This window comes from Sipha flava, unplaced genomic scaffold (assembly GCF_003268045.1).
Source record: "Sipha flava isolate LNK unplaced genomic scaffold, YSA_version1 109_pilon_pilon, whole genome shotgun sequence".
Lineage (NCBI taxonomy): Eukaryota > Metazoa > Arthropoda > Insecta > Hemiptera > Aphididae > Sipha > Sipha flava.
The window spans coordinates 1708989-1727787 of NW_020271726.1; the positions used below are offsets into that span (position 1 = coordinate 1708989).

The 18799-nt window shown below is 29.5% G+C and overlaps 1 protein-coding gene across 2 annotated transcripts; it reads left to right on the forward strand.

Annotated features, from left to right (window-relative positions):
• Positions 1–12683: 12683 nt before the first annotated feature.
• Positions 12684–18331, forward strand: LOC112687851 (phosphorylase b kinase gamma catalytic chain, skeletal muscle/heart isoform). Of its 2 annotated transcripts, XM_025560808.1 has the most exons (10): positions 12684–12777; positions 13133–13268; positions 13385–13539; positions 13607–13891; positions 14228–14318; positions 17199–17228; positions 17308–17414; positions 17508–17605; positions 17663–17908; positions 17969–18109. In XM_025560808.1, exons 2-10 carry the CDS (start codon positions 13183–13185, stop codon positions 18107–18109), a joined length of 1239 nt encoding a protein of 412 aa, XP_025416593.1. In that variant the 5' UTR covers positions 12684–12777; positions 13133–13182. The 2 variants fall into 2 exon arrangements, with proteins under 2 accessions (XP_025416593.1, XP_025416602.1); XM_025560817.1 differs by lacking the exon at positions 12684–12777 and having other exon boundaries at positions 12939–13268; positions 17969–18331.
• The last annotated feature ends 468 nt before the right edge of the window (positions 18332–18799 follow it).

Genomic DNA, 18799 nt, shown 5'->3' on the forward strand with positions numbered 1-18799 from the left:
TATTATTCGTATACATTAAGTGGGAAAATGTATTTTCGCACAAGTATGTTAACACAATAGGGCAGTGATTCTTATTGCAGTGATACTCCGTTTTTCATTCATGTCACCTTTAGTTACTAGAATCAAACACCGCGTCACCCTAACATCAAAATAATAAATAATCTTAACTGTGTATTTTAGAATAATTTTTGAAATAACAAAAAAAAAAAATACGGTACACAGATAAATAATAAGTACACCTACAATTTATTGAGTTGCAGGGTTCAATAAGCATTGACATTTTAAAGTTTAAATTTGCAAATTAAAAAAAAAAAAGAAAAATATTAATGATTTGTATAAAAACTGATGAGAAATTGGGCCCTGGTGGTTTTTACAAAGTTGAGGGTTGATGGTGGAAAGACTGAGTCTCATATTGTCTTTTAGAGTTGTAGAGCTATAATATACTATAATAATACTACATATCTAGTGACTGCAAAATAACTGACTAACAACCCCGGTTAAGTCGATAAAATAATCGATAATGCAGCGATTTCGTATTAATAATAATACTGCACGTGTTTATCGGATCTAAATAATATAAAGGTACAAACTTAAAGGTATGTTATTTACATGACAGTTGTGGTAATAATATGATTTTATTAAAATTAATTATTTTCTTATTTTTCCTTTTTCCGTGGAGATTTCGTGTTACCCCTACACTGCGACCATGTCACTCCGGTTGAGAACCACTGCATTAAGGATTATAAATTGTAGAGCTTGTGTAGATAACGCAGTATATTCTTGTTTCACCTCCAGCCAAAAATTTGAAATATTTTTGGTTTTGAAAGCGGTTTTTACGGTAGAATCACTAGTAAGATCAATGAATGATTTTTTTTCCCAAAATAACACCTGAAATATTCTTAATATTATCATCTTCGAAAGGGCTTATGATCCATTTAATTTCTGAGTTATCCTAAAGGAAATATTGTGAAACGTTGAATTTTAGTGATTATAGGTGTTCCGAAATGTCTGTAATTATTTTGAATTCGGCTGAATTTTGTTGTCTTTCCAAAATTTGTTTATTGTCTCGAATGCTGAAAGATCATTCTTGGATACTTGAAAAATATATAAATCCAACTTTATCACTAGCATAAAATATGTTTGTGTTCGATCCTTGCAGACTCATACTTAGAATATTTAAACGGTCAAATATGTCAGACATGTATGCTAGTCTTGATTGCGCCGAACATTTTCATATATCGATTCCGCCGAAGGGTTATATATGTATATAAGATTATAACATATGTATTATAATATTAAAACATTTTCGAATTTTGTAAATACATAATATTGTTTCCAGCAGATTTTCTACTAAATACTGACACAGTAAATAATAATTTATTCTACTCTACAAATTCTAATTTAAAATTGCTATGCTCTAGTGACAAAATATTTATAGATGGTACATTTTATAGTTGCCCAAAATATTTCTATCAACTATTTACGGTTCATGTTTTTTAAAATGGATATTATGTTCCATTATTCTATTTCTTATTGCCAGACAAAAGCACAAATACATACACTACCGCATTCAAATGTATTAAAAAAAATTGATCAGCTTAAAATTTATATTTCAATCCATCTACAGTTGTTACTGATTATTATATATATTATTATTATTTATTTATTCTATAAAATGTTAATGTTTTTTTTCTTAGTTAGCTTCGTGCCACTATACCGTCGTGCTAGATATGATATATGTATATTATATATAGTATATATAATGTAATGTGCATATAGTAATTTTACATGTATATAGGTCAACGTAATCGATAGGTTTCTTACAGGTAAAAAGACTTTTTCGGCGGAGTCGATTTACGTCCTATTCGTTGTCACAAAACAATTTGAACTTTTCTTTATCAATATCAATCAGAAGTAATAAAACATATATATATATATAAACAATATGGTATTCTTAGGTATATTTAATTCTTAAATTTAGATTTTTGAGCTATTTAAAGATTTATTTGAAAATTTAATGTTTTCTAAACTTTTTTTTCGTAAAATATCAATAGTATTATTTTGATTATACACGGTGTAGAAAATATATTACAAAGTTCATTATACATATTTTTTACTGATCAATGAAAAACATTGACCCTAATTTTTAACTTACGTCAACATTTTGGTTTAACTACATCAATCATCTTTAGATCTTCCCGACATCTTTTACTCAAAGTCGTTTTTTTGGAGAGCAATAGTACATTGGATTCAAGCTTAAAATATTGATACAGTAGGTAATATCATTCAGCAGTCCGTGTATTTCACCTGACAGGAGTTTTGCACTTTTTTTTTATTTTAAAACTTGTTTGTAATACAGTATTTTTGTATAAGAAAAACCCTGAAGAAATTTACCCAAGTACCTATTGAAATTATGTTGCGTATTTTTATATCAAAGGTTGTTATTAATTGTCCAGCAAAAATGTTTACGATCTACTATGCTTCAAGATAGAATTAATTCAATAGCCATAATTTATATTGAAAACGAAATAACTCGGCAATTGTTATTTGATGAAATAACGGATGATTTTGTTGCTAAAAAACCATGAGCTAAGACACATCAAATTTGAATACATCAAACTTATATAAATAGTTGGTATAATATTTGATTTTAATTTCTCACATATTAATAATTTAAATAATTTATAAGAACTTTATTTTTGTTTACATTACATGCAAATAAATAAAAAATAAAAATTGTGAGGTTATGAATTGGAGGACTACAGGCTAAGGACTAAGGACTAAAGGCACAACTAGAATACAAACAATTTTTAGAGCGAAACTTTTTTAACTAGATTTTTGGAGGTCTTGTTAACCATTCTCGACTATGTTTTACTTGGCATTGAAGACGCGTGTTCAGAAGTGTCTACGGGCGCAAAAATCCCAAGTCCAGTCCTGTAAATACTTGAGATGTTCCAGGTAACCGAATTATTATTCGACAGCCGAATACTCGATGTAATAATTAATGCCTTGTTTACACCAGGGGGTATTTAGACTTACTTCTTGGAGGGGGACTCAAATTTTCTCTTTAATTCAGGCTCAAAATTTACAAGTAACATTTTTGATAATATTTGTATCAGGTGAATCCTTAATATTTGTGGTTTTTTTTTTTTTTAATCTAATGCCGGATCCACTTAGAATGGTCTTTTGTGTAGTTCTTTTTTAACTCCTATCTGTGTTTTGAAAGTTTCGTTTGTGTTTTATCTAATTTTTCACTAAGTATGGATTGGGTCTTCGATCAAAATAATATATATTATTTATCGTTATGGGACATATAAACGTTATAAGCAATTGAACGTTTAACGCTATAAATAATTTAAACGTTATTCAATTTAAGCGTTTATACGTTATACAAATTTAAACGTTTAAAAAATTTTCCGTTTACCGTTATTGACAATTAAAACGTTATGATAAATTTAGCATTTTGCATAATTTAAATTAGTGTAAAATTTGAAACGTTTTCAAATATCGGTGTAATACTATAAAATAAATCATAATTTTTGTATCTTAATAAAATATCCATTATTTATATAAAAATTGTCTTGGTCTAAAAATTCTCGGGGGGGACGATTGCCTCCATCGCTTCCTCCCCTCAAATACGCCATTGGTTTACACGTGACGAGTACTCTGCCGAGAGAGTCAACTCGACCGAGTACTGTCTCGTGTAAACTCAAGGAACTAGTACTCATGCCAGTAAAATGAACCAGCTAATGAATAGAAACTGTTTGTATTTACTCGGCCGAGCGACTAACGCCACTACCAAAATTGACTGTACTCGGCGTGTATAAACCGCCATCCGAGTAGATCGTGTAGTGAACTTATGTGTCACTCGGCTAAGCAAATAAATACGTGTAGACGCTGACAGTCAATTTCGGTACCAGGGGCGCAATTTCAATGAAAAAACTAGGAGTGCCCTTCTATCTTTTTCATGTTCCTTAATGGTTATAGACACCGGCAACCCGTACAATTCAACAGTTACTAAAATATTTGGTAAATATTTAAATATTTCTAATTTAAATTATTCACTTTGATTTTATATTTTTATTGCGCGTACAATGAATTACCCGCCTGTAAACAAAAATGTTTCATTACATGATCACATTTAGATTCTGAGTGAAGCGATTTGGTAAGAATATTATGGTAATATAATGATGTTTGTATTTTATTTTTTTAATACTTTTTCGAATAGAAATACTGGTCCAAAAGTTTTTTCTAGGAACTTTTTAGATTTTTAATTGGCATGTGATGTTACTTTAGATAGATCATTTTTTTAAATCATAATAGTTTTTCTAGGTGTGAGGAAAAAACTGTCTGAAACGGTAAAAATTCGTTGTAAATAAGATTTTCATTTTTCAGATTTTAGTTATTTAGTCATAATTCCAAAAGTAATGTGGTTAGAAATTTGAAACTCTTACTTTATAGCAAAGATATTTTTTTTCGTATTTGATAAAATTTTCAAAAACCGCATTTGATTTAAATATAGAACTTTAAAAATACCTAATTTTTTGAAAGTCTACTTTATAAAATTTTTATTTTTGTATATTAAGTAAAAATGTAATATCACTTAACTCATATACGAGTACTTACTTATTTACCGATACTGAAAAAATTTGAAAAATATTGTTAGTCTGAAATTTATTTCATAAGCGTAAATTTTTATACCTACGATTTTTATGGATTTTACTGATTTACATTAATTTTTAACATTAAATGTTTATTAAAAAAATTTGGACCATCCAATTATAATGAAACTTTGAATAATAATATTAATAATTTTCTTCTTCAGACAGTAAAATGTTAAACAGGTTGATAAAAACAGAATCTACCGATAATTAGACTAAAAATGGTAAAATATACTTATAAATAGTTGATTTTTATACTGAACCTTTGCTCAAAACTATTTTGATAAAGAAATGACTTATCATTTCTTTAAAACTCATTATATCTACTACTATGCTTGCCACTCGTCCCGGTGTCCCGACCGCATTTAAGCATAATGTACATTGTTGAGAACCCAATGAAAATACTGTTCTACGATTGGTTCTAATCCCAATGGGATTAGATAACCTTCGCTATTAATTATCTGTTATCAGTTATCAAATTTGATAAATCACGGAAATTATATTACCAAAAAAAAAAATTATTTGTTTATCAATCTATTATATTAATTATTTATTAAAATATTTAATAATTAATACCTAATAAAAATATAAAATAATGAATGCTATTATGTATTATAAGACCCTTAAGGTATATGTAAAATATCTAATATATAAATTTATCTACCAAATAAAGATACCAATTTTAAATTTAATATCAAATTTATATTTCAAGATAATACATTGTTTCAAATAAAATATGTTAGTTATGGCAACTAAAATTAAAAAATAATAGAAATAATTGTAAATCATATAATCATATTAACAAATAATATATCTTAACATTTTGTATTACTTATCAGTCTGTAAAAATCAAAAAAAAAAAAGGCATATCATTGTTAAGTTCTGCGATAGCAGTCGTTCGATGCACACGCACGCCGTGTATGCTCCGTTACTAATGCGTTTTGTTATAGCTATCTTTAACATCAGTGCTCTTTGGTATAAAAGGTGCGCAATTATTAAATTATACGACTGTTTACATTTAAATTACCCTTTAAGTTTTTACTTAACTTTCTTGTTCGTCGTTCAGATTATAAATTATATTTATATTCAACAACCGGCTAGTGCGATATACTTCGCATACGTCGTCGCTCTTCGTAGGTCGCCGCGGCGACCTTGTTATTGTTATACATATATATATAACACTCACCGTCGGTTATCGCTGCCTTCCCGTTTTTCTGGCTCCGTTATCTTAAAACGATAAACCGTTAGCATAGTATTTTTCAATACCAATTAAAATGGTTAATCAGAATAATCCTAATAAAAATAACAACACTGGTGTTAACTCCAACAAGCCGGTCAGCCCGATTAAACTTAATAAAATAACAACGAACTCTTGTCCAAGTAATGAATGGACTATACAGAGTAATAATAAAAGGAATCATTCTGACTCATCTAATCCTACCTCACCTCAAGCACCGGGTAATAAAGTACATAAAAAATTATTCTCGTCTTCAAACCGATTCGCAGTTCTTTCCCAAACCTCAAACTCAGACAATAATCCTACGGTCGGTCCGGACGCTATTCTGGACACAAACTCTAATCGTGAAGATGACCCAATGGATTCTATTTCAATTAAACCTCCTCCTCCAATTTTTGTGCGTGGAGTTGAAAACTTTCCAGAACTATGTAAAAGACTAATTGAAAAAATCGGCGTCGAAAATTTTATCTGTAAATCTTTTACTGACCGTTTAAAAATCCAAACCAGCACTCCCGATGCCTACAAATCACTTATCCATTTTCTGAAGGAGGAGAAGGCTGAATACCATACCTATCAATTACAACAAGATAAGCCAATACGTGTTGTAATTAGGAATCTACATCCAACAACTCCAATTAGTCTCATAAAATCTGAGCTAGAATTCCGTCATTTTGAAGTGAGATCTGTGACCAATGTTCTTCACAAAACAAACAAATACCCTCTTCCGCTCTTTTTCATTGATCTGGAACCCGTCCCTTACTCAAATGACATATTTAAGTTGACGTCTCTGCTTCATACAAAAATTAAAGTAGAGGAACCATTTAAGACGAAAACAATAAGCCAGTGTGTGAATTGTCAGGAATATGGTCACACAAGATCGTACTGTGGTTATCCGTCACGCTGTGTTCGTTGCAGCGCTTTCCATCTATCATCTGATTGTCCAAACCCACCTGGTACTCCGCCGAAATGCGCGCTCTGTCAAGGCACTCATCTGGCTAGCTACAAGGGCTGTTCAATATACAAGGACCTCTAACGTCGTAAGAAACCCACAAGTAACTTTCCATTTGATAATGTTAGAGATAAGTCACGCGTTGTTAAAGATAGCCATCCTCCAAATCGTACACATACCCATGAAACCACATATGCGCAGGCCACTTCAGGCCAAAATGATAACCGCCCCTCTCCCCCTGCAGCTCCCGACGTTAACAACTTAATGTCCAGCTTTCTGCAAGAATTCAAAGCTTTAATTAACCCTCTAATAGCTCTTCTTACTAAAGTAATATCCTCTCTTCTTGATAAAAAGAATGACTAACAACACTTTCACAAACCAATCTCTCACAATACTTCTTTTCAACGCTAACGGTTTAAAAAATCATGTAAATGAGCTCCAATTCGTGCTTCACAATAAACGTATTGACATTGCGTTCATTGCGGAAACTCATTTTACACAGTATTCAAATTTTTACATTCCTGGTTATAAGCTGGTGAAGGCTAATCATCCGGACAAAACTGCTCACGGTGGTGTCGTCATTTTCATCAAATCTTCAATAATATTTCAAACTCTTCCAAATTACTGTTACGATCACTTACAATCGTGCACTGTACTAATACACTTAAGTAATATTCCTATGACAATATCAGCATTATATTCCCCTCCAAAACACAAAGTTTCAAATGTAGACTTCCACAATTACTTTAGTACCCTTGGCAATAATTTTATTGTGGGAGGCGACTATAATGCCAAGCATCAAAGTTGGGGTTGTCGTTCAAATAATCCTCGTGGCTATGTTCTTCATTCCTACGCAAGTGCAAAAAACTTAAATGTACTTGCCCCTCCTGACCCTACCTATTGGCCTTCTTCTCCTCGTAAAAATCCTGACATACTCGATATTTTTGTCACAAAAATTACCTCCATTCTACACTCTTCTGCTGTTAACCTCCTGGATCTTAACTCCGACCACTCGTCAGTCCTATGTACACTCAAAACCTTTCCGCTAACTCGCTCTGCGCCACCTAAACTATTTAATCCCTCTACCGACCGTTTAAAATTTCACAACCTCGTAAATCAGGGCGTTAAGCTAAATGTTAAACTTAAATCTATCAATGACATTGATCTAGCTATAAATAATTTTACAAATTTGATCCAGTCAGCGGCTTGGTCATCCAATTCACACACACATCATTCTCTAAATCAGACTTCAGTTCCTTCTGATATTCGTCTATTAATTGCAAATAAGAGAAGGGCTAGAGCTCTTTTCCAACGTACTCGCCTTCCCTCTCTTAAACATAACTATAATAAACTCTCAAATCTCCTTAAAAAAATGTTGTCCAAACACAAAGCCTCTTTACTTGAAAAATTCTTGACGAATCTGTCTCCTAATGACGGCAGTCTTTGGAGAGCCACTAAAATAACATGTAAACTCAATTCTCCTAACGTACCAATTAAAAAATCAGATGGATCCTTTGTCTGCACCGACTGGGAAAAAGCCGAATTATTTAAAGATTTTCTTCGTGAGACATTCCAACCCCATCCTGAAATCTTCTCTCTTGAAAATAATCTTGCTGTTGCCGAGTCTCTAAATTCGCCTCTTCCTGTTTCTCGCCCTGTAAAACACTTTTCACCAAGTGAAGTCAAATTTATTATTGATAAGTACCCACAGAAAAAATCTCCAGGTTTTGATCTCATAACAGGCGAAGTGGCCAGATGCTTACCAAAAAAAGCTATAATACACCTCACCCACATTTTTAATTGTATTTTAAGACTTTCTTACTTTCCAATATTATGGAAAATTTCAACTATTATTATGATTCCCAAGCTTAAAAAACCTCCAGATACCGTATCTTCCTTCCGTCCTATTAGTCTTCTGCCTTTTTTCGCAAAAATTCTGGAAAAATTGATCCTTAAGCGCATCTTACCTAGTATCTCAAACTCGATTCTACCTGATAACCAATTTGGCTTCCGTTCTGCCCACTCTACCATTCATCAGGTACACAGAATTATCGATGCCATCTCGTACTCACTCGAAAAAAAACAGTATTGTACTTGTGCCTTCTTAGATGTGTCACAAGCGTTTGACAGGGTATGGCACGATGGTCTTCTTGTCAAATTCAATAAAATCTTGCACCCTGTATTTTACCTAACTATTAAATCATACCTGTCAAACCGTCATTTTCAAATTAGATTCGGTAATGCACACTCAACTATATCCAATATTTCAGCCGGTGTTCCCCAAGGGGGTATACTCTCTCCCATACTTTATAACATTTATGCTGCTGACCAACCTACCACACCAAACACTTTAATAGCTGATTATGCAGACGATAAGGCAATAATATCTATCAATTCAAATCCGGAAATAGCTTCATACAATCTTCAAAATCACCTAACCCTTATGGAAGACTGGTATACCAAGTGGCGAGTTAAAATTAACCAGACAAAATCTATCCACACTACATTTACACTGCATCTCTCTCCATGCCCCGAGGTATCTATATATGGTACTCAAATTCCTACTTCTTCCACTGTCAAATATTTAGGACTTACACTTGATCGCAGACTTACCTGGGCTCCTCACCTTAAATCTAAAAGACAAAATTTTAACCTACGGCTGCGCTTGTTAAAAAGTTTCTGCAATAACAATAAATACACAAACATTAAAACTAAACTTCTTATTTATAAATCTCTAATCAAGCCCATCTGGACATATGGCATACAGCTCTGAGGTAATGCAAAAAAATCCAACATCAACAAGATTCAAACTTTTCAAAATATTGCGCTAAGGAAACTACTTAATGCCCCACCTTACGTCTCCAACCATTCTATACAACAAGACCTCAGGATGAATTCCGTCAAAGACGAAGCAAAAATTTACTATTAGCGTTTTCACAGTAGGTTACCCAACCATCCTAACCCTCTTATAAAAAATCTGGCAATCCCTTCGATTCCGGGTAATCCCGCTAGGCGTCTTAAACGCAACTGGTGTCGTGACCTGCTAAATGCATGACCCCTAGAAAATCCCCTTACTAATCTGAAACAAAATAGGTAATGTCATCATTAGGTGGCTTCTTCCGTCATATTTTTCATGTTTTTATTACTCTTATCAAATTTACTTATTGTTCTATGAATAGATTGTAAATATCTTGTAAAAAAAAAAAAAAATATCATTGTAAAATCAATACATTCATCATTTCGTTCAGAATATAAAATATATACATAATTATACTAGTTAAAATATTTATCCTGTAAGTATTAAAAAAAAGAAAATATAAAATATAATTAGAAATTCAACTTTTCTACCTATAAAAAAATATACATATACTAATACTGTAGAATACATTAATAAAACTTTTAAAATAAATAATTGTTATTCATAACAACAAATAATACAAATTAAAATTGTGTACAACTGTTCTGTCTGTAAAAATCTAGAAAAAAAAAACTGTAGACTTTATTAGCAAACAATTCGTTGGCCATTCGGAATACTGGATTGATAGTTCCAATGATTAAAATTTAACTCCCCACATTAAGAAACCTAATTATTGATATCATCCATTCATGATATGTTTGATCTGATGTTAACGGTTTTCCCAATTTCTCTAACAATGTCATTTGTATATTTTTTTGGAAATATCATTTTGTCAAACTTCAAATTCCAAATAAAAGTTAAAAGTTTAAAAGCATTAAAACGTCTTTCAGTGGCGTAGCCAGGATTTTTAAATGAGAGTGGCTAATCACTTTTTTGGATAAGTTAGGTAAGAGAGGATATGATAATTCACCTTTATCCTCCCCACACCATCTACCACCAAGTTTTTAAATTTAATTAATATATATTATATTTATTTATTATTATATTTAAATTTATTCTTTTTCATTAGATAAAGTTGCCAGATCACTTAAGCGGTCTTGTGACATTGGACTTTCTAAAGTAGTTTTTAATAATCTTAAGTTTAGAAAAACTTCGCTCAGCCTCCGTCGAGATAATGAGAATTATGAGCATAAAGTTTGACAAATAAATCTGATTCCGAAACATCTTTTTCATCGCCTAATTTTAAAAACATGGCAAGATCCTTTCAATACCATAAAATATCTTCTTATGTAGACGTTAAAGTTTTCCAATTTTATATAAAAATCCAAAAATATTATTAAAATATGATTTTTCAAATATTTTTTTTTATTAACTGAATTGCATAATCCATTAGTTCTAAGAAGTATGAATATCAATCCATTATCTGGATCTGTTGTAAAATTTGTATTACCTTCGTATTTAAACAAAATTTTTTTCGGTATCGAGCAGCTTTAAGTTCTGTTTCATCTCCAAAGAGTCTGTAAGCTCTTTTGATTCAAATTTAGCTTTATTAAATCTCATTTTTCTGAAGGTACCTACTTATACATAAACTTAGTTGCATATGTATGTATACATATATATTAGTATTTGGACATTGTATATTTTTACAATATTCACTTCTTGCAGTAAATTGTACCAATTATTCAGTTAAAAAACTCGAAGTCCCTAGATGTGCGAGATCCTAGGTCCTTTGCGAGTGTCTAGTTTGTCCTTCCCTCCGCTGGCTCTTATGCGAAGCAAAAAAAAAACTAAGTTTTAAATTTTACCATTTTTGTCCAGTGATTATACTCTGTCGAAAGTATTTTAAAAGATTGGGCGAAATAATGCGAAACAAACGTGTAATACTATAGTCGTACTATGGTATTATATATTGACTACTTTGAGAAAAATATTTTTTGTCGCCTAGTGAAAATTCCTTATAAAATGCACTGACCCTTTTGGTGAACTCAAAAGCAATTTTTTTGGAGAACAAACAGTATATATATCGCCTCCTCGTTGTGTTCTCTGGATAACGTTAAATGATACTCAAATATTACAATACTATATAATTTAAAATAAAAGTATATTACAATAATATATAATTTAAAATAATCATTACGAACTTAATTTTAAAATTATCTAAACTAGTCTAAGCGAAACGGGCTATGCTCTTACGGACTATCGTTATACCGGAAAACCGTATTTTGTAGGTAATAAAGGAAATAAAGGAATATTTAAATTTTTCTAAAAATGTTTGTTTACGCTAATGGATAAGACAAAAATGTTAGGCCCTTCGCGGATGTGATCAAATATTCGCCTATAGAATTTACCATTGATTATAAATACTATTATAGTATTTATAATCAATGGTATTTACCAATGACAGACATCCATTATTCGTCAACATTTAGTTATTAGGTATCAAAGTTTTAAAATATTTAAATACCAAATAGTAGTATAGACATAGGTGTGCGCAGATTCCTGTTTCCGATGTGGCTTTTATTTTTTTGATCACCCCCCCCACTTATAAAACCCCACCTTAAAAAAAAATAGATATACAAAACATAGTAAGTAGAAATAAAATTTATTAGAAAAACTGATGTACAATCTTATTATCAATGAACGCCAGTCTCGGCAATTTTTATTTTTTTTATAATTTGATGAAATTGATAAAAAAATTTCTATTTTTCAAAAAAAAGAGATAATAGCCCTTTTTACTTATGTACCTAGTACATAGCTAAAAAAAAGTCTCAGGTGTGGCTATAGTCCTATAAGCCCCACTCGTGCGTACGCCTATGAGTATAGGTACTATTTTTGTACTTACACATACACACGAGCAATAAGGGGGGGGGGGAACTATAGCTATATACTCATTCAGTAGCTAAATATTTAATAATAAATAATATTACATTTAACTAATTTTACAGTTATTGGTCGGGATCAAACAGTTGGCTTACTATTTTTGAAGGTCTTTTTAATTATAGAATAGAAGAAATTAGAAAATAAAAAATCTACTTTATGATCCAAACAAGGCAGAAGTAATATTTCAAACTTTGTAAGTTACAATTTAACAGTAAACTTATAGTTCTTATAAGTTATAAGTTAATATTAATTTTAAGTTTAAATAATTATAACACGAAGATAAGAGGATTCGTTTTTAATATTTACAATACACAGCTGATAATAACTTATCAATAACTGTACTTATCTTTTTTAATTTAAGAATTTCATAATCTAATGCTTGAACCACAGAAATGTAAAATATACCCGTCGTATGGTTTATTTATAATTTTATGTGAAAGCCTTTGAACTCTTTATCATAATATGTGTGAGATCTGAGGAATTATTTATGGGTCGTCCAGTTAGTTTCGATAATGTGTGTGTAATTTTCTCTATATGTTATTTGTTAGAAAGTTATTAGTAAACTGTGTCCATTGTCGACGAATTTCTGCAGTTAATAATGGACAATAAAGACGATGAATTACCTGACAAAGATGCGGCCAAAGAATTTTATGCTAGATATGAACCCAAAGAAATACTGGGCAGGTGTGTTCAAGTATTTTCATTTATTAATCTCTAATAATTAATTTTTTTTGTTGTAATATTTGGTTGCATTTTAATCCTTTATTTTAAATTCAATCGGTGTTTTGGTTATATTCTAGAGGTGTCAGTTCGACTGTGAGGCGGTGTATTGAAAAAGAGACTGGAATAGAATTTGCGGCTAAAATTATAGATCTCAGCAATGATCCAGAAAGCAGAGAAGCTACTATGGAGGAGATTAACGTACTTAGATTGGTTATTGGACATGAATATATTAGTAAGTAATTATTTTATTTATAGCAATATTCATTTTTAACTCTCCAAATTTTTTAATTTAATTTTAGTACATTTGCACGATGTATTTGAGTCAGAGACATTCATATTTTTAGTCTTTGAACTCTGCAGAAACGGTGAATTGTTTGATTATTTAACTAATGTTGTAACATTATCTGAAAAAAAAACCCGGTATATTATGCGGCAATTATTTGAGGCTTTACAACATGTTCATAAGCAAGGTGTTGTGCACAGAGATATTAAACCTGAAAATATTTTACTTGATGATTCACTTGACATTAAACTCACGGATTTTGGATTTGCAAGTGTTCTAAAACCAGGTCAATTACTTAGAGGTAAGTTGACAAAGAATAATTAAAATAGTTACATATTTTTCCTACAAACATCGAAATGTATTAGTCTTTTAAATTGAATTATTTTCTATAATTATCTATAGTTATTATTATACTTTTATATTTTATTTTAATAACATTATTTATTTCATATAAGAAGTTGTTTTGCAAGATACTTGAGGTGAGAACTACTATAATACCCAAACTTATATAAATTTGTTTATTTTTTCAATATTTTAACACATTTTACTAATTAATTTTATTTTTAAATAAATGATAATTTTTTAATGTCCAATCTTTTTTTTCTTCTAACACTTTTTTATTTTATTTATTATTTAGATTTATGTGGTACTCCAAATTATTTAGCACCAGAAGTATTAAGAGTAAATATGTTTGATGATGCTGAAGGATATGGATTCTCCTGTGATCTGTAATTATATTGTTAAAATAATTAATTTATACCTTATTGTTAATATTATGGTTTTCCTGCATTATCTTAGTTGTATAATCTGGCTCGTAGCCAGATCAAATCATCAAGTGGGGCAAACCAAATTTTAGAAGGGATATTAAAAAAAAACAAATAATGCATAAAATACCATTACATAGCACATATGCATTTTTTATAATTGTTGGAGGAGCAACGATTATGTTCGGGGGCAATGCCCCTCTTGTATCCCTATGGCTATGGGCTTGTGTAGGATTAAATTATTTTGTTAAGAAACTTCACAGTAAGTTTTAGACTTTTTATCTTAATGAATCTCAAACTGGAAATGAAAACAGAAAAATAATCAGTAATTTACATAAGGGCACTTGGAATATCAGAATATTTTTAAATTAGGGTCAATGAAAATAATTATTAGTAAGATAACAAATAATAATTTAAACATCATAACTCTGCTGAAGATGAGATGAGTAGTGAATGGTATTACTAGACATAAAAAGTCAACAATTTTATATAGAGGATGTAAGGAAAATCAAACTTGCATTTTGTGTCAGATTTATGATAAATAATATATTGTTAACAAACAAAAGATTTTAAGTCATAAATGAATATATATATATTTCATATATGAATTAATGGGCAACATATTATAGTATTCAGCTGTCACTTACGAACTGAAGGAAAATATGGAGAAATTAAAGACATGTTTATGATGAAAATGAGTAGGTTTATAATTCACATTAATATAATAATTTGAGACATAGATGCAAACAAAGGACAAGAAAATATATATAGACTAATTATTGCCGAGGAAAGTCTTCATAGCACTTTCAATGATAATGGAGCTCGTCTCATGTATTTCATAATATCTCATGGTATCATCATCAGTAGCACATACTTTTAGGAAAAGGACATCTACAAGCAGACATAGATATCCTCTGATGCAACAATCAAATCAAATTGTAATGTAATAATACATAAAAAATATCATTCGTGGTTCAAGAATTTCTGAAGTTATTAAAAGAGCAGATGCAGATATAAAACAATACTTAGAAGTAGCAAGCCTTACTGAAAAGTTATTGATTATCTGGAAGGAGAATACAAATTGGAGGAAAACAAATATAACTTATGTAGATAAATTAAATAAATTCATTGAAAATTGTACAATATATAGGACAAGAACTATAAGAAAAGAAATATAGAACAAATTCTAAAATATAAATGATGAAAGATGGAAAACAAATTGTCTAGTCATGAAGATTAATGGACAAATATCAAAAACATAATTCAGCTGCAAAAAATCTCAAAGTAAAACTCAATCATAAAAAATAAAAAAAATAAATACTGGTTCAATAATGAATAGACCTATGGAATTCAATAAGAGTAACAATGCTTGCATAAAAATGATGCACAACCCGTTGGCTGAGTAAATAATAATAAATAAATAAAATAAAGTAAATTTTAAACAATTTAAGGAGTTAGCAAATAAAGTAATAAGAAAACACCAAAGACTTTATAAAAAAAAGCACTTGAACAAGTATTTGAATAAGATAGGTGTCTCTATCTTATTAAAATACTTGTACAATCTATGGAAGATTTTCAAACACTGCAAATGGCTTTAATAAGGTTTTATACTACTTACATTTTTCTTAAAAAATGACCAAAATGATCTTCTTTCAGAACCAAGAGATATAGTACAATATTTTAGAAAAAATATTGACACTATTCAATACAAGTTAGAAAAATTGAACCAAATAAATAAAGAACTGACCTATCATATGGCTGATTTAGAAGAAAAAAGACTGCAACAGATCATATTGTTAAGATAAGACAGTTAATGGCAAAAAATTCTATGAATACAATAAAGATCTTCATATTATTTTTATAGATTTAAAACAAACACATGATAGTATTGATCGTGAAGAGCTCTAAGCAGTACTAAAAAATTTAGATATTTCATGAAAACTGGAAAAATTAGATGAAATATGAAACCAACAGACACATTAAAAAAATGCATTATATGGGATAGAAGAGAAGCCTGAAACATTTGAATGTAAAATTGTGTAATGCCAGTGATTTGATAAAAGATTTAATTTAGAACGATGTGGATGAATCAAATTTAGAATATTGATGTGATATGGGTTTTAGAAATTTTTTTCACTCTTAAAGTTTTATCTTCAATTCACTCCTTTTTTAAAAAAATATGTTTTAAATAGCAATTTAAAAGAAAAAGAAAATGAAATAAGTGGACTACAATTAAAGTTTTGGTTACTACAAAAACCAAATGCCAATTGAGATTGAGCTAAAAAGCGTCTATACTAGGCATGTCGACTTCCTTTGATATAGACTGCCAGCGCGCGGGTTACGATCAGCAATATGTTAGGCATAATAACGAAGCCAACAGCCATATCCACATTAGTGCAGCTTTACCGATCGGTATAGTGAGGACGCACTTTTACGATAGAAAAAAATGGTGAGAAATGTGGAATCAGCAAAAGTCTTAATGTTCTATTTTGAGCCTGAAAAGAAGAAGAAGGATTATCATTTATAATCTACTAGGTAAAATTAAATTTAAACCAAAACATTTAATCAAATATTGTAGGTATATGTAAATGAGGTACATAGTATGTTACTTTAGAAACATTCTGTTATAGTGGTATTAAATGCACAATTGCTGGGTTGAACTTGTTTTTGGCAGTTTTGCTTTTTGGTCAGGGCGACCACTCAGAGAGAAGAAATTGTCAATGCCTCTAATTTATAATATATATATATGATTTCCAAAAATGTTTGCTTATATATATATATATCTTGTTTATTTCATTCTGATGATTGTTTAATATTTATATAATAAATGTTTTTTTTTCATAGGTGGGCATGTGGTGTGGTTATGTATACATTGTAAGTAATTTAATTAATAGTAGACTAGCTGAATAATATAATTCAAAAATAAAACTTTCAATATTTGAATTTATTACAGATTAATTGGTTGTCCTCCATTTTGGCACCGTAAACAAATGATTATGTTGAGAAATATTATGGAAGGAAAATATTCATTTGATTCTCCGGAATGGCAAGATATTTCTGGTAAAAATAATTAGTTTTTCAAGATAAAAATTATTTGAAAACATAAATATATGTATAAATGTCAATTATATTTTTTATTTTATATAAGTATAGATTCACCAAAAGATTTAATAAGAAAACTTTTAGTTTTGGACCCAAGTGATAGGTTAACTGTAAATGAAGCACTGGAACATCCATTTTTCAATGTGAAAGTAAGTATATACTATTTAAATAAAGGAAAATTTTTAAAATTATTGTTTGAATTCTAGATGTTTGATCAAGAAATTGCACCACTTAAAAGAACACTTAGCATGAGATCGACAAAATTCAATGAAATATCCCAATTAGCTAAACAAATAAAAGTACGACCATTTAATGCTCGTAAGAAATTTTTGTATGTTATTCTTGTTGTGCGTGTGATGGTAAGATTATTAAGATTATTACCGTGTTCAACTGGTAAAATTTCAGTGAATTTGGTTAAACAAGACCCCTACCGACATAAAATTTTAAGAAAAGTAAGTCAAATCTTTAATTGTTTTTACATTTATAAAACTGGTGATTTTAAATGTTTATAGCTTATTGATGCAATGGCATTCAGAGTATATGGTCACTGGATTAAAAAAGGCGAAGGACAAAATAGAGCAGCTCTCTTTGAAAACATACATAAGACTGAATTAAAAGTAATTTATATGAGTAATTTATCACCATCTTTGTAAACTTTGAGTAATATGATTGTTATATTTATGATAGTCATTATAATTTAATTATTTTATAAAAATAATCAACCTAAGTCTAATTTAAACTAATGTCTTCCGTTGTGAACTTCCATCTGTTATATTGTATTGTTGATATTAACTCTTAAGATTAAGTACTTGTTATTAATTCTAGTACAGTTGTTTTTAATTAGTTAAATATTAATAAAATATTGTTTGAAATGATTTTTATAGAAATATTTTTTTATAGACCTATTTACAAAAAATTAAACAATAAAATAAAATACAAATATAATGATAATAGGATGTTTTTTAAAAATATAGTTATTAATATATAAGTGATGTGATGAATGGAAATATCAAATAATTTATAAAACTAAATAATGGTATATTTTTGTTTGATAGATTTTAAAAAATAAAGTTATTTATCGGTATTAGCTGTTGAGTATAATATTAAAAACAATGAATATGGTATTAATTTGTTTTTATAATATTTATACTTTTATTTTAATTATATTAATACTTTAAAAATTATATTGTAATTTTATGTGTCTTAACACTAGTTTAGAACACCTTAAATCCTGTTGTGTGTTTTGATTACCAGTACATAGTTATAATTGTTAATATTAAGTTATAAATTATACATAGAGATATCAACAAAATATCATGTATGAGTTTTATGCATATTCATTC

Bases quoted from the DNA above. Each gene is read 5' to 3' on its own strand.
- LOC112687851 (XM_025560808.1), top strand. From the start codon at position 13,183: ATGGACAATAAAGACGATGAATTACCTGACAAAGATGCGGCCAAAGAA. The intron at 17,415-17,507 runs GTAAAAATAATT...ATATAAGTATAG, and splicing joins GGAATGGCAAGATATTTCTG to ATTCACCAAAAGATTTAATA. The intron at 17,606-17,662 runs GTAAGTATATAC...TTTGAATTCTAG, and splicing joins ATCCATTTTTCAATGTGAAA to ATGTTTGATCAAGAAATTGC.